Consider the following 21,908-nt stretch of genomic DNA (forward strand, 5'->3'; position numbering starts at 1 on the left):
CGGGTTGAAATTGTACGGTAAGATATCGCTTGGGCCCCTCCGTTCCGACGTGTCGCAAGCCGGTGTTGCTCGAAGGGTTGAAAGGTAGGAGAAATGGCGCGGCCATTTTAAAAATATACCCCTGCGTGTTCACACCAAGTACGAGATAAAGCACCAGAAAAATATTAGAAAAACTTAAACCGCAGTTATTTTTTGACACAATTTCTATTAAATAAATCCGAAAGAACTATAAAGAGTAGGTAACTTGACCGTGTCGTCATTGCTCTGTATTTCATAGAGTCCATATTGGCTGATCGTTTTGACAGTTCGAAAAACGAATAGTGGAGTAAACGAAGCAAGATGTTGTATGGAGACCCATGCATTCATTCCTCAGTCGATGAAATTTTGCTTGGTTATTGTATAGTATGAGCCGAAACTAACATATGAAATATCCAAAAAAAAAACACTCCTAAGTTAGGTTTTTATACGTAAAAATACAAATCTGTTTATATATTGAACCGAGTAATTCCTCCGTCCAAAATTATTTTACCAAATAAGTTATTTGTATCAGCATGTGATACTAGAAAAAAATCAAAAACTTTTGTCAAACATGAGAATATTTTTTTATGATAATTCCTTTTTTTGGTGCTCATTTTCATCGGAAAATTGCTCTGTCAATTTTTTCTTCTTATATGATCTTAGAATATAATTTAGCGTAGAGGGTAAGAAAATCCAAAAAAAATGCATACCCAAATTTATGTATTTTAGAACTATTAAAAACTGAGAGTGGAAAATTTCTCAGCCTGATTTCTTTTTAAATATATACTGAGTAGTCACGTATACACTTAAATCCAAAATATCCAAAAGAAATATCATCCAGGACACCGAAATTTTGGAAGCGAAGATAAATCCATCCCGCGGTTACGCAATAATGTACCGTCTTCCTTTAGCAGTTTAGTGCAGATTAGCGTCCTTGTGCTTCTAGCGGGACGATAATCCTTCGCTACATTTTTTAAATTTGCCGCCTTTTTCTACTGACAAGATTTGCTTGACCAAGTATATTTTACAAAAAAATTATTGCAGCAGTGGCAACATTGTAGTAAGTTTTTTTGGTCTTGAATTACGTTTTTTAGTATAGAAAAGCAGCAAGCCGCCACCGTGCACCGCCGGGTAGTATAGGGCGAGGCGCGGCGCGCGCGCGGGCGGCGGCCGGTACCGCTCACGCACCCCGCTTGTACTCCACTCCCTACACACTGTTCCCGTTATGTTTCGTTTTTAATACGCTCGTTATTTTTTTGGATGTTTTTATAGATGAATGGAAAGAAAACTGTGAACTTAATTCAATAAATAAAATGGATAGAGAATTTTTCCACAGCGAGTAAAAAGGCAATTTCTGAAAATAGTATAGTTACATGGGACTTTTTTTGGATTTTCATTTTGTAGGTATAAAACGGCAATAAGCTGGCATTCCAGTGAAAAAATTAGACTGAGCAATTTTCCGGTCCAAGACACACCAAAAAATTATATTTTATTAATATTGGTATTTCTGCTGGGATATTTTTTTGGATATTTCATATATTGTTGCAATACGTTACATGAATATGTCCGGTGAAGAAAGTTTGAACGGAGCATTTTTCTGTAAAAAGATATTAACGATTTGAGACTTTAGGTATTTACTTTAATTCTATTATTATTATTCTTTGGATATTTATACAATACTTATTATTTATTGATACTTTATCATACTGTAAAGTTTTTTCTGGCTGAGGAATTACTGCGGGGTCCACTACCTTTATTTACTACATTAGAAAGTGATTTGACTAAGCAGTCATCTACCCTATTAATACAAAAAAATCCTTTTAACTCGACTTAATTAATGACGTTAATCATCATTAAGCGCATCTAAAGGTTTATCGTTAATCAATTATCATTAGAACTGTAGCAATTATCTCAAAACTATTAAATAATTTAGCTAGTTAATTAGCATGCAAAGATGATATATCTATACCTTAGTAATTGGCATATCACTACACATTATAAAACAAAGTCCCCCGCCGCGTTTGTCCGTGTGTTTGTATGTTCGCGATAAAGTCAAAAACTACTGAACGGATTTTCATGCGATTTTCACCTATCAATAGAGTGATTCTTGAGGAAGGTTTAGGTGTATAATTTGTTAACCCGTGAAAAGCCGAGGCCGGTCGCTAGAATATAACTGTTAGTTCACATTAAACGAGTCCTGGACATCTGCTGACATTATTGTAAGTAACTACTCCATTACAATATTTTTGTTTTTTTTATGAATCATTTATTAACTAAGTAGAGTTAGACCAAGAAAAGTCTGCAGCGATTTTGATAGCATACGCGGTGCAAGTGTTATTTAATACGTCATAATTTCATATAAGTGTGACGTTTAAAATAACTCTTACACCGCGTGTGCTATTAAAATCGTTGCAGACTTTTCTTGGTCTAACTCTATTTAATTTAATTTCTGGTTTAAGAGGAGGCGTAAAGCCGGTAAATTAGAGAGGAACATAAGATATGGCACGCCGCGCGAAAGTTGCGACAGAAGATTTGCTCGATAAGTAGGTATAAGTGGAAACAAAATTTAAAATACAGTCCGTGATAAAAGCTTGTAACAAAAATGAATGTTTTTGCCAAAACTTATTTAGGGTGTCGTAGGGGGCATAAAGGATGACTCATGGTAGACCGGACAGGGGCCGGGCCGGAGCTTCCGGCGCTTCGTTTTCTATGGAAAGCACCACGTGATAACCGATCAGCCGTCATAGAAAATGACATGTCGGACGCCTCGGACCGGGCCCGGCCCGGTCTAGCGTGAGTAAAGCATCGAGTTCGGGTAAAATCTCTCTAGCTAGGTCAAATACAAATCCAGTAAACAATGTAAACATACAAGGAAAATTATTTACATAAAACAGCATATTATATTTATTATAATTTATAATGCGTATAACAGGATTATCGAGATTGTTATCCTTGTGATCTTTTATTAGACATTATAATGTAAGTACCTACAGTGTGTAAATCCATATGCGGGCAACAAATGAAACCACATATAGAATTTATCCGCTAAGATTACACTTGATTATAACCCCGTAATTATTTAAATATTTTTTTATTTAACGAGAAATAATGTATTGCAAACATTTAATAAAGAAACAAGAAAAAACAAGAAACATTTAAACATTTATAAGAAACTATATGACATGACATAACGTCGAGATACGAGCTTTTAATAATAACTGCCAACAAGCGTTGAGTTACTTTAAAAAGCTCGTATCCCGTAACTTGCGTGTTGTATTACATTGCGGGCCGAATTATTTTGTATGGTTAAAGTTTTCATTGTATTTCTAAGCAAAATCTATTTCAGTATACTTCTTAGGTCCTATGTTAACGACCGTTTAAATCTTAGAGCAATTAGTAACTGGGGACGTCATGGCTGTCATTTTCTATACGAAACAGTCTGCCGGTTTTACGGGGGAGCGGACGTCATATGTATTGCTATTTCTACATGATTTGTACGTACAAATAGCCATGTCAGTCCATACAAAAGTTTGCACAATTGCGCAAGTTTTTCGGCAGAGGGGTAAGCTGTAAGCTCTTAAAGGCGACTCTAGTTATTAAATGACCTAAGGTTTAAATATTCGCCCGTATTGAATTTACACACTGTATAGCATCGACTTTTCAATGTCGCTTCATTACTTATTAATTTTACGGCTCGTCTACCGGAAAATTATGCAGTTCTAATAGGTTATGGTCGGTAAACTAGGCACTTAATTATATTATAGCTGCGTATATAAATATGTAATAAATTATAGTCTGCGATAAAAGTCTGTCAGAAAAAAAATTGTCTGTAAAGTCGGTTTACGGACGATAATTTTGCGTGATAATGTCATAAGAAAACATTGATGAAAAATTGCATACTTTGGCCGTAACGTTACCATGGAGATCTGTCCACAACGTTACCAATGGAGATCCGTCCACAACGTGACAGTTTTTAGGGTTCCGTACCCAAAGGGTAAAACGGGACCCATTACTAAGACTCCGCTGTCCGTCCGTCCGTCCGTCTGTCACCAGGCTGTATCTCATGAACCGTGATAGCAGTTGAAATTTTCAAAGATGATGTATTTCTGTTGCCGCTATAACAACAAATACCTACTAAAAACAGAATAAAATAAAGATTTAAGTGGGGCTCCCATACAACAAACGTGATTTTTGACCGAAGTTAAGCAACGTCGGGCGGGGTCAGTACTTGGATGGGTGACCGTTTTTTTTTTGTCGTTTTTTGCATTATGGTACGGAACCCTTCGTGCGCGAGTCCGACTCGCACTTGCCCGGTTTTTTCGTGCATGCTACCGGTGTTCATCGATTTATAAGACGTTATCACGTCAAAAAAAGGTTTGAATATAAGAATTTGAGTTTAGGTACCTAACCCTTGTTAGGGTTCCGTACTCAAAGGCTACAAACGGGACCCTATTACTAGGACTCCGCTGCCCGTCTGTCTATCTGTCTGTTCACCAGGCTGTATCTCATGAACCGTGATAGCTAGCCAGTTGAAAATTTCACAGATTATATTTCTGTTGCCGCTATAGCAACAAATACTAAAAACAAAACAAAATAAACATTTAAGTGGGGCTCCCATACAACGAACGTGATATTTTTGCCGGTTTTTCCGTAATGGTACGGAACCCTTCGTGCGCGAGTCCGATTCGCACTTGGCCGGTTTCTTGATTCGATGTATCTCGTTCTTATTTTTTTTAGTTTTTATTTAAGTTGTTTTTTTAGTTGATTTAAACAGAATCCTTTTATTTTCAGAGCATGGCGCTATTACCACTGATGGTACTGGCATTGGCGTCGGCAGTCGCCGGTTCGATTCCCCGTCCACAGTACGGGTACTCGGCAGGCTTCTTACCACACTGTAAGTTTTACAAGCTTTTTATTAACTTTACTACCGTAAAATGGGGTGAGTAGGGATTGCGTGGAGAGTTGGGTTATGAATGGGGAGAGAAGGGATGCTAGGGGGGTGAGATGGTTTTTAAAGGCTACTGCTACCCAAATAATGTAAGCGTATTACAAATGGAGCTATAGTGATATTCATAAGAAAAAGAAATCGATCCCACAATGTTCCAAAATCGCCTTTGTATGAAATCCCATCTCACCCCAACTACGAGGTACTACGGGGTGAGGAGGGATTTTGTGTTTATCGGTAAAGTTATGAAATGGAACTACCCAAAATCATAAAAAAACTTAAATGCAAACGTCCGGAACATTTATTATATATACCATTCAGATTACATATGTAAAAATAAAATGTTATCGAGGTTTAAATGTTAGTTTTCTCCCTACTCACCCCATTTTACGGTATGTTCGTGTGTCAATCAGTGTAACAATGTCATCATCTTCCTCGCGTTGTTCCGGCACTTTTGCCACGGCTCATGGGAGCCTGGGGTCCGCTTGGCAACTAATCCTAAGAATTGGCACAGTCACTAGTTTTTACGAAAGCGACTGCCATCTGACCTTCTAACCCAGAGGGTGAACTAGGCCTTATTGGGATTAGTCCGGTTTCCTCACGATGTTTTCCTGCACTTCACCGAAAAGCGACTAGTAAATATCAAATGATCTTGATGAGATGAGATGGTAAATATGAAATGGAATGATAAGTTCCAAAAAACTCATTGGTACGAGCCGGGGTTTGAACCCGCGACCTCCGGATTGCAAGTCGCACACTCTTACCGCTAGGCCACCAGCGCTTTTTTTGGCAATGTAACTATGTAACAATAGTTATTTGATTTACAAGGTCCAAAGGGAGCAAAGTTGTTGTTTAAAGGATGGCTTACACTGGAGAGGTCCGGGTCGAGCCGAGGCGTCCGACACGTAGAAAGCATCACGTGATCTCCGAGCCTGTCTATAAACAACGGAGTGTCGGACGTCTCGTCTCGGCCCGGACCCGGACCGTTCTTCTAGCGTGATTCAGCCTTAACTCCTCGTGCTAGTATTGATACTCGAGCAAGCGAAAAGTTCGGTAAGTGGAAACTGCTTGCGAACTGCCTTGCGAGGGCTTCAAGCCACGAAAGTTATACAATCTTTGCTACCGAGTGAAACACAAAAAAATTCAACTCACCAAGGTGAAATTGCGCTTAAATTGTACAGCAATGTTAACTCTATCTATCCGCCAAATTTTATCGAAATCGGACGAAGAAAAAAATTGACAGCAAATAAAAAGCCGGATCATCATCATCATCATCATCATCATCATCATCATCATCATCATCATCATCATCATCATCATCATCATCATCATCATCATCATCATCATATCAGCCCTTTATCGCCCACTGCTGAGCATCAGGCCTCTCTTCTAGTAGTACGCCACTTGTCCCGGCCCTGAGCTAATCACATCCATTTAGTATACCGCTATACATAATATTGCCGCATTTAATTAAATTGCCGCATTTAATTATTTAATTAGATATTCAGCTACGGATTATCTAACAACGTAATACAATTACAGTGTTATCGAATTAACATAACACAGTCAATAGGTAATTAACGATGAGATAATTAATTGCAACTCTAGATCATTAATTGACACCTGGGATTCCGAATCTCAATGCAATTAAATATTTACGCGATCATACGCAACCTATAAAGCTACTGTCGTTCAGTCAAGTTCATAAATATGTACCTTTACAGCCTACCACGACAGTTTTGAATGATTTACGGTTAGTTTCACCTGAGTTACACTAAACTTATGGTGGCTAAAAAATAACTGCATTCCCGTTGCCAGGGAGATTTTGGGATTATACTGAGCAACTTTTACTATGAGACAAACTCCGAAATCACGAAAAAAAAAATTTACCCTCCCATAGAAAATGGACCAGCCAAAGTGTATGAAATAGCCAAATTTTTTTTTGAGATTTCGGGGTTGGTCCCATAGTATAAGTTGCTCAGTATAATCCCAAAACCTCTCTGGCAACGGGAATGCAGTTATTTTATAGCCACCGTGTATAAGTATGTATTTATCTATATAAGTAGGTATGTATCACACAAATAAACGCCCTTACCGGGATTCGAACCCCGAACCATCGGCTTCACAGGCAGGGTCACTACCAACTAGGCCACAAGTTATGCAAAGGTATCATTGTTTTCCAATAACATCCTTTTTAAATAAAACGGGTAAAGTGGTCGGCTTTGACATACTTGTCATGGTTCACGTAATAGAATAATTAGTATAATTACTTTATATATTATACAATATAGTAGGTACATAAGTAGCCCCTGCCCGTGACTTTGTCCGCGTTATATAGCACTATTTTATTTGTAAACTTGCCGTAAGATGTGCTTACTGTGCTCCCCACTGGGTATAATTGTGCTGCAACAGTTTTTATATATATTTATTTTATATATTATAGGACATTCTTACACAGATTGATCAAGTCCCACAGTAAAGGCCTGTGCACACCGGCTTGCGTGCACGTGCACGTGTACGTGCGCAAAAATGTTGGAGCCGCACACGCACACGTCACGCAAGCAGTGTGACGTCTCTCATAAGGATCTGTATACTACAACGCCGCACGTGCACGTCACGCACATGCAGCCGGTGTCCACAGGCCTTAAGCTCAAGAAGGCTTGTGTTGTGGGTACTCAGACAACGATATATATAATATATAAAATTAAATACATAGAAAACAACCATGACTCAGGAACAAATATCAGTGTCATCACACAAATAAATGCCCTTACTGGGATTCGAACCCAGGACCATCGGCTTCACAGGCAGGGTCACTACCCACTAGGCCAGACTGGTCGTCAAATATAATGGAAACTATATCACAACCTCATTTAAGTATTAGAAAATGATATAGTTATTTGTTTTACAAGGGGGCAAAGTTGTTGTTTAACCGCTCGTGCTAATATTGATACCCGAGCAAGCGAAAGATTCCAAAATTGAACCACGAGCGTAGCGAGTGGTTCGAAAATGGTATCTTGAGCGTTGCGAGGGTTTCAAAGCACGAGGGTTAAACAAAATTTGCCCCCGAGTGAAACACAAAATTTTTCACCACACCAACCCAAAGCAAATATTAAACGTAAAATATCAAACAAAATCAAACCAAATCAAATCCAAGTGAATGTTATTAAATATTTATCATCCAAAATCATCATTTAAAAGTCAATTCTACCAGCAAACATAAGAAAACAACTCAAAATTTGCATTTGATTACTTTGCCTCACATGTGGATAAAATGCAACTTTGCTATCAGTTTTTGAAGTGCAAAGTAAGCCTTTCCGAGCTGGTGTGGTGAAAAGAATATTGAATGTGTATAGGAAATCAATAAAAAGCAGACTGGATAAAAAAGAAGCTACCCAAATTACTAATTCCACGCAGACGAAGTCGCGGGCAAAAGCTTGTATGTATATTATGTCTTGTTATAAGCTTGTATAATATAAGTACTGTTCTAACTGTTATAACCTTGTATAATATAAGTACTGTTATAAGCGTGTATAATATAAGTAGGTACTGTTATAAGAGCTTGTATAATATAAGTAGGTACTGTTATAAGAGCTTGTATAATATAAGTAGGTACTGTTATAAGAGCTTGTATAATATGTATAAGTACTGTTATACTAGGTACTGCAACGAGCGACGTGCACGAGCTGCACTTGACCTGCGCGTGATTTAATTACGATAATTACCACAACGCTTTATAACATGGTTTCGCATTATTTCCCGCCGCGTCCTGCCATTAAATAACATGACTTACATTTTCTTAATCGCCACGTTAACGAGACGATGAGAGACGTGACATATCTTAATCAGGCCCTTATGACAATGATGATTGATGACGGATTTATTTTTAATTAGGATTAATTATATGTTGGTATTTACTACTAAGTGCCACTTGCACCATACCACTAACCCGGGGTTAACCGGTTAAACCATTAACCTAGTGTCAAATTGTACTGGTAACCATGGTTACTCTAGGTTGAATCAGTTAACCCCGGGTTAGTGAATGGTGCAAGTGGCCCTAAGTCTACTAACCTTTAGGAGGTAAGGGGACAAAGTCACGTGACCGCCTTTTTTGAGTTTATCGTGAACATATAGACAGACAGACAGACGCGGCACGCGACTTTGTTTTACAATATGTAGTGAAATTGTTTAAGTTCCTGGATTCTACATGTTCCCCGATTCGTTTTATCCAAATGTCATTTGGCTTGGCTTATATCGACCGGGATATGGACCGTGATTACCTTTTGTGTTTTCGAGCTCCCGATATTTCGACGCAGTTACTATGCAATTTTTACGGGTAACTGATGATAGCGGGCGGGGGTCAAAGTTGTGTAGACCGCGCTCGGTCTACCCTCATTTGTGCGCGTCGGCTGCGTTCGCTTTCAAGCGGTATCCAGACGGGATGGTCAAATCGGTCGATTTGAGAAATGAATTTGGCGTCGATCTCTAATTTAATCACCAAAGATTTGTGGTGATATTAGAGCCCTCTAAATTGAAAAAATGCCCCAAAACGAAAATATTGGCGTCACAAATTGGTATTCTTTCTGCACCTCATTTTATCGGTAATATCGGTCATTATCGGCGGTTAAATTCGGCGAGCCATCCGCACATCCTGATTCGATCGGGTAATTTAATCAGATTGGCGAAAAATTGACTAGTCTGGATACGCCTTCAAAGTTGTGTAGACCGCGCTCGGTCTACCCTCATTCGTGCGCGTCGGCTCACACTCGTTGGTCTGGTCGCGTTCACACTTGTTGGTCTATCTATCCAACTACACTACACTCACAGTCACTACGCGTGTTTGATTCGGATATCAGTCTACCGTTTCATTCAAAACTGTAATTTGGCGTGGCTTCCAAGGACAAATATTTTACCGAACTACCTGATCTTCCAGGCCCCGGCATCATGAACAACTCCAGCATCAGCGCCGGCAGCATGCCCAGGCTGCAGGTGGTCCATCATCAGCTCGTCAACGGCCAGGTCACGAGGCGGTCCATGCCGGTGCTGGCCGCTCCGAGGATGCTGGCCAAGGACAAGCGAGTGGGTACGTGTCAGATCCAAGCTGGTGCATCATCAGCTCGTCAACGGCCAGGTCACGAGGCGGCCCATGCCGGTGCTGGCCGCTCAAGGATGCTGGCCAAGGACAAGCTAGTGGGTACGTGTCAGATCCAAGCTGGTGCATCATCAGGTCGTCACCAGGTCACGAGGCCATCCATGCCGGTGCTGGCCGCTCCGAGGATGCTGGCCAAGGACAAGCGAGTGGGTACGTGTCAGATCCAAGCTAGTGCATCATCAGCTCGTCAATGGCTAGGTCACGAGGCGGTCCATGCCGGTGCTGGCCGGTCAAGGATGCTGGCCAAGGACAAGCGAGTGGGTACGTGTCAGATCCAAGCTGGTGCATCATAAGCTCGACACCAGGTCACGAGGCAGTCCATGCCGGTGCTGGCCGCTCCGAGGATGCTGGCCAAGGACAAGCGAGTGGGTACGTGTCAGATCCAAGCTGGTACATTATCAGCATATTACGAGGCGGTTCATGCCGGTGCTGGCCGCTCCGAGGATGCTGGCCAAGGACAAGCAAGTGGGTACGTGTCAAATCCACGCTGGTGCATCATCAGTTCGACACCAGGTCACGAGGCGGTCCATGCCGGTGCTGGCCGCTCCGAGGCTGCTGGCCAAGGACAAGCGAGTGGGTACGTGTCAGATCAGTTTTCACCTATCAATAGAGTGATTCTTGAGGAACGTTTAGCTGCCCGATTCGAAATTTAAGATACGTCAATTAATAGAACTATAAACGATATGGATTAGATGTGTCAGTGTCAAAAGTGACGTTTTTGTTTGAAGAAACGTTACATTTGAAATTGACACATCTAATCCATATCGTTTATAGTTCTATTAATTGACGTATCTTAAAGCTCGAATCAGGCCGTAGGCGTATAATTTGTTATCTGCTTTGTGTAAACCGTGCGAAGCCAGGGCGGGTCGCTAGTTTAAGCTCTACGATTGAATGGAATTCGGTATCATAAGTATTCATATTTTACAAATCTGAAAAAGCTTGAAAGAATTAGGTGGCGTAAGCCGTAAAAATGTCTTTGCCCACCATATTTCACCGCAATACACCGTGCACCGGCCAGCCGGCTGCCGTTCGAAGATATAGTCTGAGAGCTGCTTTCAGATCACTGCTAAAAAACTAAAAGAAATATCCCCTGCACAGAATAAGTGCCCAATAGAATTTAATTATACAGGTGTCCGCTCCACCCGGCCCTAAATGGAATCACCTCACCCCGCGGCAGTTCTATTGTGTGTCTATAAATCGACAGAATTTCATTTATTTTGTCAAAATTCAAGTAATTGTCTTATCTGTGGTCGTGCACGCAAAGTGGCGTCAAGTTGTGCCAACTCTAATAATTGCTCGGAGCAATGCAGAGCCGAACGGAACCGAGAATGCCCACGCGCTCTAGTTTCCTGCCCCTGCTCTTGGCCTATAGCACATGCATAATTCATGAAAGAGCCCCAGTTTACAGAACTGTGACATTTAAATTCATCGAGCACGCCGGTTATTTACAACGAAACGTTATTGTTTACATTAAGCTCTAGTTTTATTCGTAGTTTAGGATTTTCTTTGATATACATATACGTGGGCCATACTGAAAGTTTCTGGATTCTGATATATGAGTCGACTTATTTTTTCTAAGTGGCCAGTCCAGGAATATTCAGTATGCCCAAAGTATCTGAATTAGAATAGGCTAGATGCTAGATGACAAGTTTTTAGGGTTTCGTACCCAAAGGGTAAAAACGGGACCCTATTACTAAGACTCCGCTGTCCTTCTGTCTGTCCGTCCGTCCGTCCGTCTGTCTGTCTGTCACCAGGCTGTAACTCGAGAACCGTGATAGTTTAAAGTTTCACAGATGATGTATTTCTGTTGCCGCTATAAAAACAAATACTAAAAACAAAACAAAATAAATATTAAGGCTCCCATACAACAAACGTGATTTTATTTTCGTTTTTTGTGTAATGGTACGGAAACCTTCGTGCGCGAGTCCGACTCGCACTTGGCCGGTTTTATTATTAAAATGATATCAGTCGATCAGGTTTGTTTTTTATTAAATTGCGATTTTGACGAGGAAATGTTACCTTTATGTGTGTACATATTTAGTTGCAAATACAATAGATTGTTTTAAAAATTGAAGAATCGAATGGTACCATTTTCTTCTTTCTTCATTTCTAACAAACACATTCTGATTTTTATTTATGGAAGTTAAAAAAGAAAACTTAAAATTTGAATTTATGAGATCTTGTAGAATAGAATAGAATAAAATACATTTATTTATCTCGTATTTTTTTTATCATACCATATTTTTTTCTAACCAACATGTTGCTATAAATTGCTTATTTTCCATCTATTTACTAGTATTTACCTATATTTTGTAATAAAATTCAACATGTCATCCCTATTCCAGACTTCGCGAATAAGAAGACAGTGCTTTACGCCGTGGGTTTCCTGGACAGCGCGGTGTGGCCCCACACGCAGGCCATCGGCACTGCTTACGCTAAACGCGGATACAACGTGCTTATCACGGAGAGTTTTAGCTTTCTCACCTATATCTACCCCAAGTAAGTCATTATTACTAGCATCAAACGTCTTTGTGGCCCCACACGCAGGCCATCGGCACTTCTTACGCTAAACGCGGGTATAACGTGTTGATCACGAAGAGTTTTAGCTTTCTCACCTATATCTACCCCAAGTAAGTCATTATTACTAGCATCAAACGTTATCTTTGTGGCCCCACACGCAGGCCATCGTCACTTCTTACGCTAAACGCGGGTATAACGTGTTTATCAGGGAGAGTTTTAGCTTTCTCACCTATATCTACCCCAAGTAAGTCATTATTACTAGCATCAAACGTTATCTTTGTGGCCCCACACGCAGGCCATCGTCACTTCTTACGCTAAACGCGGGTATAACGTGTTTATCAGGGAGAGTTTTAGCTTTCTCACCTATATCTACCCCAAGTAAGTCATTATTACTAGCATCAAACGTTATCTTTGTGGCCCCACACGCAGGCCATTGGCACATATATTACGCTAAACGCGGGTATAACGTGTTGATCACGGAGAGTTTTAGCTTTCTCACCTATATCTACCCCAAGTAAGTCATTATTACTAGCATCAAACGTTATCTTTGTGGCCCCACACGCAGGCCATCGTCACTTCTTACGCTAAACGCGGGTATAACGTGTTTATCAGGGAGAGTTTTAGCTTTCTCACCTATATCTACCCCAAGTAAGTCATTATTACTAGCATCAAACGTTATCTTTGTGGCCCCACACGCAGGCCATCGTCACTTCTTACGCTAAACGCGGGTATAACGTGTTTATCAGGGAGAGTTTTAGCTTTCTCACCTATATCTACCCCAAGTAAGTCATTATTACTAGCATCAAACGTTATCTTTGTGGCCCCACACGCAGGCCATTGGCACATATATTACGCTAAACGCGGGTATAACGTGTTGATCACGGAGAGTTTTAGCTTTCTCACCTATATCTACCCCAAGTAAGTCATTATTACTAGCATCAAACGTTATCTTTGTGGCCCCACACGCAGGCCATCGGCACTTCTGACGCTAAATGCGGATACAATGTCTTTATTACTTAGAACTTTAGTTTCCTTACCTATATCTATCCCAAGTCAAAAATCAAATAAAGGATACATTTAACAATAAGGTCAAAATCAAAACTTAAGAAACTTAAACCCGTTTTGAGCCATGCCGGGTCCAAAGGTCCCCATCACACTAGTAGCGTTACCCCGCTGTATGGCGATGAAGACCTGTTGAACAAGCCATACTCAGAGCGGGGGTCATTGCCCTTCTAGTTATAACTAATAATAATAATGCGCGGGGTGCCCCATGCATCGGGCTACGCCCGGCTATCTCAGTATGAGACTGCCGAAGGCGCCATTGGAGCGCGCATAGCGCGCCCCGTACGTCCAGCTAGGCCCGATTCAATCAATACGAGGGCGCCTAACGGCTCAGCCACGACATTCAGCGACTTGAGACGGCGGCAGCGACAACCATAGGTGGGAATGAAAGGTCGGATCACTGTGTCTCGCTCCGACCTATGGTTATCGCGGCCGCCGTCGCAAGTCGCTCAATGTCGTGGCTGAGCCGTAAGGCGCCCGATATTAGAGTGCACGCAGCGCGCCCCGTACCGTACCGCCTCACCCGATTCACCCGATTCTCTTATAGAGAAGGTCAGATATACTGATTTAAACTTTCACGATTATTAAACATTATCAAACTACACAACTTAAAACTTAAATACGCGATTAAGTCCCGTTGTGTAGTTTGATAAGGTCAGATATATTTTTCAAATTACATTACATTCACAACAAAACACCTACCTTTGTTAGCTCTAATGTTTTATTTATTGCTCAAGTTTATATCTAAATTTCCAGATCCGTGCGCCTATCACGAGTTATCGGGCAGAAAATGGGCGAGTTCCTGGTGAAGCTGACGGAGCGGGGTCTGACTGCAGACAACCTGGAGCTGGTCGGGCTCAGCCTTGGAGCCCACATCGTCAGCTACGCCGCTAAACACTTCTATAACGCCACGGGCACCAAACCTTCTAGGTAACATGTATTATATTTTTATTTCTACTTGCGTTTCTATATTTACCGTCTTCTTATCTTTTTCATCGCTGTCACTATCATTGTCTTCACTTTAATTATCATTATTTTAATCATCATTATTATCATGGCTGTAATTATTACTACTGGTCGGGCTTAGACTACATTACGGTACGGTACGGTACGATACAGTACGGTACGGTACGTAGACGTCACGGGCACTAAGCCTTCTAGGTAACACCTCTTATGTTCTTGTTTTCATCATTTTCATCACTGTCTCTATCATTGTCTTAACTTTCATCATTATTTTCATCATCACTATTATCATGAGTGTCATTATTACTACTGGTCGGGCTCAGACTTGGCGCTCATGTTGATCTCGAACTACGCTGTTAAAAATATTTCCACAACGCCACGAGCATCAAAGCCTTCTAAGTAACTTTTTGTTTTTATTTCTAATAATTTTCAACATTTTTTATATTTACCATGTTTTGATCATTGTCACCGCTCTTAGCGTTATTAAGTATCTACACTCACGCTACGTGATTGTTGAGCGATTTAGGGTTCTAGCTAAATTGGACATTCCATAGCATATTGAACAACCAATGTAGCTACGAACCTTAATGGCTCAACATGGAGCGGATGGTACCTAATGCGTGATGATAATAGCGTGATGGTAAGCATTACACCAATTTTGCAGTAACAACGTGTGCACAAATTAGAGTCATATTTTCATATGGATTTGGTAATTATAGTGACACTGGCACACTTCTCTTTCTTCTGTTTATTTTGATTCAAATTATATGTTTAACCTCGTAAGACCCACCATATAAAGTTTTCAATTTTTTTTATTTGAACCTTTTAAGTAAGTTTCTATAAGTAAATTAGAACGAATTTAGTTTGTTTTAAAAAGCAACGAAACAAAAGAATTGCACACTTGTACACTTTCGTAATAAGTCGCAGTCAATACAGTGGAATATGTTTGATTCGTTCATTGTACAGACAAAAACTGTACTGTCATAGCAACCTACTAACAATACTTAAAATTCTCTGCGTTTTATTTCAAAGGCGCCGCGGGAATTGGAGCGCGCATAGCGCGCCCCTTACGTCCGGCTAGGCCCGATTGGTGTCATAGCAACTTACTAACAATACAATACAATACAATACAAAACAACACAACACAACACAATACAATATAAATATTCTTTATTACTCACCAATATGAAAAAGGAATTATACAAATTAAGCATAACTTAAACTATAGTAGACAACAGGCGGTCTTATCGCTAAAGAGAGCTAGTAATACTTAATTCTCTGCCTTTATTTTCCAGGCTAACCGGCCTCGATCCCTCCGGGCCCTGCTACAAGACCATGCCTCTCGAACACCGCCTGAACCCCTCAGACGCCGAACATATCGACATCATTCACACCAACATTGACGGCTTCGGCACACCTGAACCTCTCGGCCATGTAGACTATTACGCCAACGGCGGGGAGTATCAACCAAGCGACATACCATACATACCCTGCCTAGTTGTTTGTAGCCACGTAAAATCAGTTTTATACTGGTGGCAAGCTTTAGAGCATCCCAAGAAATTCATTGGACAGAAATGCGACTCGGTGCAAGCAGCGAGATACAATGAATGCAACAGTACTGAGACGAACGTCGTCGGATTAGAAACTGATTTTAGTAAGCGTGGTATTTATTATCTGTCGACGTCTAACGAATTTCCGTATTATAGGGGGAAAGAGGGGTTGAGGCCTGAGAATGATATTTCGACGAATTTTTTGGAGAAATTGAATCAAGAGGAGCTTGTTGCTTGAATGGGTTATACCAGTGCCCTATTTATCATCCCTTTCTAATCTTCTTCTTCTTAGTCGGTTCCTCAAGGCTGAGGGTCGTGACCATCAGGAGTGCAGTTCTTCACCACCGCTCTTCAAACCCCCCTGTCTTGGGCCAGCTGTATTGACCCCTGGATGTTGACGCCCGTAGCGTCGCGTATGGCATCAGACCACCGAGTTGGAGCTGACACAATTTGACGTCCCTTTTTGTGTACGACCACAGATTAAGAATTTGAATTTTGACAACCCTAAATAGCCGAAAGGGATAGTACCATACATAGAAAAGGGACAGCATGATTCGTCCCTGAATCGCTGTCAAATTTCGGTTTTGTAGGAAGTTTCTTTTCTATACGGTAGTATTTTTACTTATCCTGTGGTTATACACATAGTTATATTAAAATAAAAGTTGTTAACAGCTTGTGAATACATATACATATAAATAATGATGTTATCAAACAGTTTAATTTAACCTCTAGCCGCCCAGAGACCTATAAAAAGGTCTCCTGTTCCATTCTAATTTGAACTTTGTGTTGACAAAATAAAATTTCATTTTGCTTGGCAAGGTTTGACGTATGGGCGGCTAGAGGTTAATAGAAAAGGAGTTACCCTTCATGCAGATATGGGTTCATGCAGAAAATGTGGCTTTGTACCTCGCCCATAAAACTTTGAGTCCGGTAGAGTCAACATAACTGCTGTGTCCGTACCGAATGTACTTAAAGATATTGTAGTTTGGTCTATATAAATATATCTGTACTTATAATAATTAAATTAAGATTAACATAAAGTATTAGGGCAGTTTTAACCAAATAAAAAGACCATAGTGATAGATGTGGTACATATGTCGGCGGCCGATCGTAAGATCAGGCATATCGTGAAATTCCTAGGCATATCGTGAAACGTGAAAATCTTTGACTCCTTCCCTGAGTCAACGGAGCCCCGCTATGCGGGGCTCCTATTTCTGGGCAGTTTGCCCTTCGGGCATCTGAAGAAACGAACCTATCCTACCTATCTATTGAGTTAATGTGACTATCGTCAAAACATTACACAGGAACATTACGATCTGCCTGATCGTACGATCGGCCTACGACACATAGATAGATAGATAATTCCATATAATAACATTAAAGTATCCTTTATAATTTTATTACCAATTGTGATATTAGGTACAACTTTAGTTCTTTAGCGTGATATTAAGTATTATTTGCACGATAAACTATAATTTCTCGCTTGAAACATGCCATTATCAGGACACGAGAATAAATGCATCCCTTTATAAGACAAACGTACTGCTCGACATGCTAATGCCCAATAGATGACACCTTGCTGTCACCTGTATTGACAATGACTTAAGTTTCAAGATGACATGTACTGGGACCGCGTCGAGCACCAGTACGTTTACCTTATTTAAAAAACATTGTAATTTACATATCTGTTAACTCTATCCACTGCCATACATTTGTGTATAAATTTGTGATTACACAACAAAACGTGAGTCACCATTTTATTGAGTTTTAATATATTCATGATGCAAATTAAGTCTTGTTTTTATCCTTATACTCTGTATGTTTAGGTATTTTAATAAAAGTAAACAAATCTACCCTCAAATGGCTCCTTAAGCCAGTTGAGGGTATATGAAAAAACCGGGCAAGTGCGAGTCGGACTCGCGCACCAAGGGTTCCGGTCTCCCATCCAAGTACTGACCACGCCCGACGTTGCTTAACTTTGGTATAAAATCACGTTTGTTGTATGGGAGCCCCATTTAAATCTTTATTTTATTCTGTTTTTAGTATTTGTTGTTATAGCGGCAACAGAAATACATCATCTGTGAAAATTTCAACTGTCTAGCTATCACGGTTCGTGAGATACAGCCTGGTGACAGACGGACGGACGGACGGACGGACGGACGGACGGACGGACGGACGGACGGACGGACGGACCGCGAAGTCTTAGTAATAGGGTCCCGTTTTACCCTTTGGGTACGGAACCCTAAAAATTACATATGATCAAATAATGTAGGTTAAAGTCAGGTCGTTCAGTGACTGATTCAGGCGGTTTTGTATTTGGTTAGTTAACCAATAAATCTTATAACTACCCGAAAATGTACAAATTATTTGTTTACTTTTATTTAAATACCTAAAGATACAGTCTATAGATATAGTGAAACTTACATTTACATTATTACTAAAACACACCATAAAATTGTGACTCGCGTTACATTTTAATGAAATGACCCAAATCTATAGTTTAATTTTGTGTTTTAGTAGCTCTATCAAGACACATGTTTTTTAAGCATAACATTTTAATAGTTGCTAGTTTCATTAAGTTACAGGTTAATAATATTATAAGTTAGTTAAAAAAATGTAACTATCTTCGAATATAATAGGCAGTTACCACATTTTTCCCCTGAGAAGACAACGAGAGCAATTATACAGAGGTTAAGGATTAAACTTAGCTATTTCTATGCGTTCATCTTTTACGTAATTGGCAAAGAGTGACGGTTTATATTAGATTTTTTTTATTGACGTGAAAACTTCTTTAGCGGCGCTGTGCACTTTTTGTGATGGGGAAAAAATGTTAAACTCGCGACAGGTCACGTGACCGTAACATTCGTAAGACGTAAGACGGACACGTGACCTGATCGAAAAACTGTTACAATGTCATTGAGTTTTCACTTTTGTCGGCACTCCCGGAGTACAACCCGTTGTTTTTTTTTTAGCCTAAAGGATGACTCACGTTAGACCGGGCCGTGTCCGGGCCGGAGCTTCCAACGCATCGTTTTCTATGGAAATCATGATGGCTCCTCTACACTATCGGCGATGATAGACGATGACTGGCGGGGACGATAGTGTAGAGGGCATACTCTGCAGTCCCCGCCAGTCATCGTCTATCATCGCCTGCGACTCGTGGGTTGTCGGTTTTTGCGCACACATCACAGGGAATCGCCGGGTGGTTGCTACAGGCGATAGTGTGGACGCTTGCACGATGATAGACGATGATACTATCAACGATCGCCGATAGTGTAGAGGAGACATCACGTGATCACCTGTCATGTTATAGTAAAGTAAACGCCGGAAGCTCCGGCCCGGACACGGCCCGGTCTAACGTGAGTCATCCTTTAGTGTCCCACTGTTGGACATAGCCCTCGTTTTCCCCACTCGTTAAATAATGCTCGTGTGTGATACTAAGTGTGAATAAAATAAAATAAATACACGATTTTTCAAACATTACTTGTGTATTTAATTATAGTTCGTTTTTTTGGCATTAGAAAAAAGGTAAACAATATTGACGTGTCTTTTTATTGAAAAACACTTTTGAAGAATGAGTCACGGCAAATATGTAACAATTATGAATCATAATATACGATTATTTAAGTACATTATTTTGTTTTCATAAGTAATAGTTACTGATTTTTAAAAAGCGTTTTTCAATTAAAAGACACGTCAAGATCGCTTTTACTAATGCTAAAAAAACGAACTATAGTTTATTTACCTCTATACCTACTTAACGCGGCAAACGCCTGTGTACTGTTAAAAATAAGTTTGAAACATGTTGCTCGCAAAAAAGCGGTAGGCGCCGAAAAAGTGTCTGAACTTGGAATGACAAAATGTAACAATGACATTGTCAATATCATTCCAAACTCTTTTCATACCGACATGAATGATCATTAATGTCGGTGGGTCAAACAGATCACTGTGTTATGTCTTTCCTGTAGACATACACAAGAGTTAAGGGCTATAAAGGTTAATTTTCTTATTTAACCCTTATCCAAGTGAAAAGGTCCTCCGTTTATTTAGAGAACTATGATAAAATCATTGCTTACATGCCCACAAGCTGTTAACTATTGCCCACAGGAGAGAAAAATGTACTGTTCGCGATAACACACTAGTTTTCTCTCCTGTGGGCAATAGTTAACAGCTTGTGGGCATGTAAGTAATGATTTTATCATAGTTCTTTAAATAAAAGGAGGATCTTTTCACGTGGATAAGGGTTAAATAAGAAAATTAACCTTTATAGCCCTTAACTCTTGTGTATGTCTACAGGAAAGACATAACACAGTGATCTGTTTGACCCCGGTATGAAAAGAGTTTGAGGCCCGGGGAAGGACATAGGTTATATTTTATCAATCATCATCATCATTATCGTTCTACGTAGATGAAGCCGTGTGCACATGCACACATAATGGGCCCAAGGGTTCAAACGAATATTTTTGTGTGCTAGAGTAAGCAGGGATAGGATACAGGGCATAGGGTATTTTCCTACTAGTCAAATCAGTTACGTTTTTAGAGCTGTCAAAACGATTTGCTAATATGGAATTTATATGAAACATAACATCGTGACGTCACGGTCAACTCCATGAAGTTATAAGATGGAGTGAACTGTCACTTTTTTTGCCATACTAAATTTAACCTTATCACCGAGCCAGAAAGACGTTCTTACCAGACTAGAGAAAACGGTCCACTTGAGATAGCAAAGGTGGGTCGCGGTGTCTCACTCGCACATGTTGCCAATGTTAAAAATATATTATTGTGGTAGTATTTATATCAATATACTACTAAAGTTAAATACCTTCTTATATTATTTAAGTGCTATATTTAGAGTAAGGTTCTGATATCTTTTAAGAAATTTGTAAATAATTATGATGTCAATATTATTAACTGATTTAACCAAGCAACAAAAAAAACATTAATTTTGATATAGTAGACATTGTAGTAACTTTGAATATTAATTGGTATCCCTAACGTGTGATGACATGTTATCAAAACACGTGAATGAAAAATGTCTTAAAAATGGTGAATAAATGTTGCGTTAAAGGTTGTAGGAGTGAAAGAATTTCTAATTGTGGAATATTGTTTCACAAGGAAGCCACAATTATTACATTTTGCGATAAAAATACAAGTCAACATTGTCAAACTCATTAGGGTGACCATGATGTCGGCACGATGAGAATCAGTGTTACACAATTCTTATTACGTACTTGAAAGTAAGTTTATATGAATAGGTATGTATTTATTTCGGAATGTTTAAATTGGTGAAATGAGAGCCAATACAGAATAAATAATTGCCAAAATTGAAATCTGAAGGCCTTAAATATTACAGACACATTTATACATTGTTATAATAATAAAAAAACACATTGATAATAAAAGAAAAATAGAACTTTATGGTAATTTACTGACTTTTCGGACGATACCAGAAACGTTACTGGGAATTTACCCTCTTTGGAAGATTTACTGGGAACGGCACATCACTAGTTTCTTTACATTTCACGACTCTTCTCTTTTCACACAGATGGCCTACCACCGTGAACACCGAGGTTCGCAAATTGCGGGCATCTTTCTCTTTTACTCCTATAAAGGAGTAATTACAGAGACAGAGAAAGATGCTCGTCAAACGATGCAAACTTCGGTGTCTATGCTCCAGTGACAAGTGTCCTAGTTAAAA

The 21,908-nt window shown here is 39.8% G+C and overlaps 1 protein-coding gene across 1 annotated transcript in view; it reads left to right on the plus strand.

Moving 5' to 3' along the window:
- LOC134800771 (phospholipase A1-like) overlaps positions 1-21,908 on the plus strand; it is a 619,586-nt gene that overhangs the window by 30,658 nt on the left and 567,020 nt on the right. The window contains exons 2-6 of the mRNA XM_063773319.1: positions 4,810-4,912; positions 9,897-10,046; positions 12,461-12,614; positions 14,454-14,627; positions 15,956-16,452. Of these exons, the coding sequence (XP_063629389.1) occupies positions 4,813-4,912; positions 9,897-10,046; positions 12,461-12,614; positions 14,454-14,627; positions 15,956-16,448 (1,071 nt within the window). The 5' untranslated portion in view covers positions 4,810-4,812 and the 3' untranslated portion in view covers positions 16,449-16,452. The remainder of the gene's footprint in view (positions 1-4,809; positions 4,913-9,896; positions 10,047-12,460; positions 12,615-14,453; positions 14,628-15,955; positions 16,453-21,908) is intronic.

Source organism: Cydia splendana, chromosome 20 (assembly GCF_910591565.1).
Source record: "Cydia splendana chromosome 20, ilCydSple1.2, whole genome shotgun sequence".
In the NCBI taxonomy this organism is placed as follows: domain Eukaryota; kingdom Metazoa; phylum Arthropoda; class Insecta; order Lepidoptera; family Tortricidae; genus Cydia; species Cydia splendana.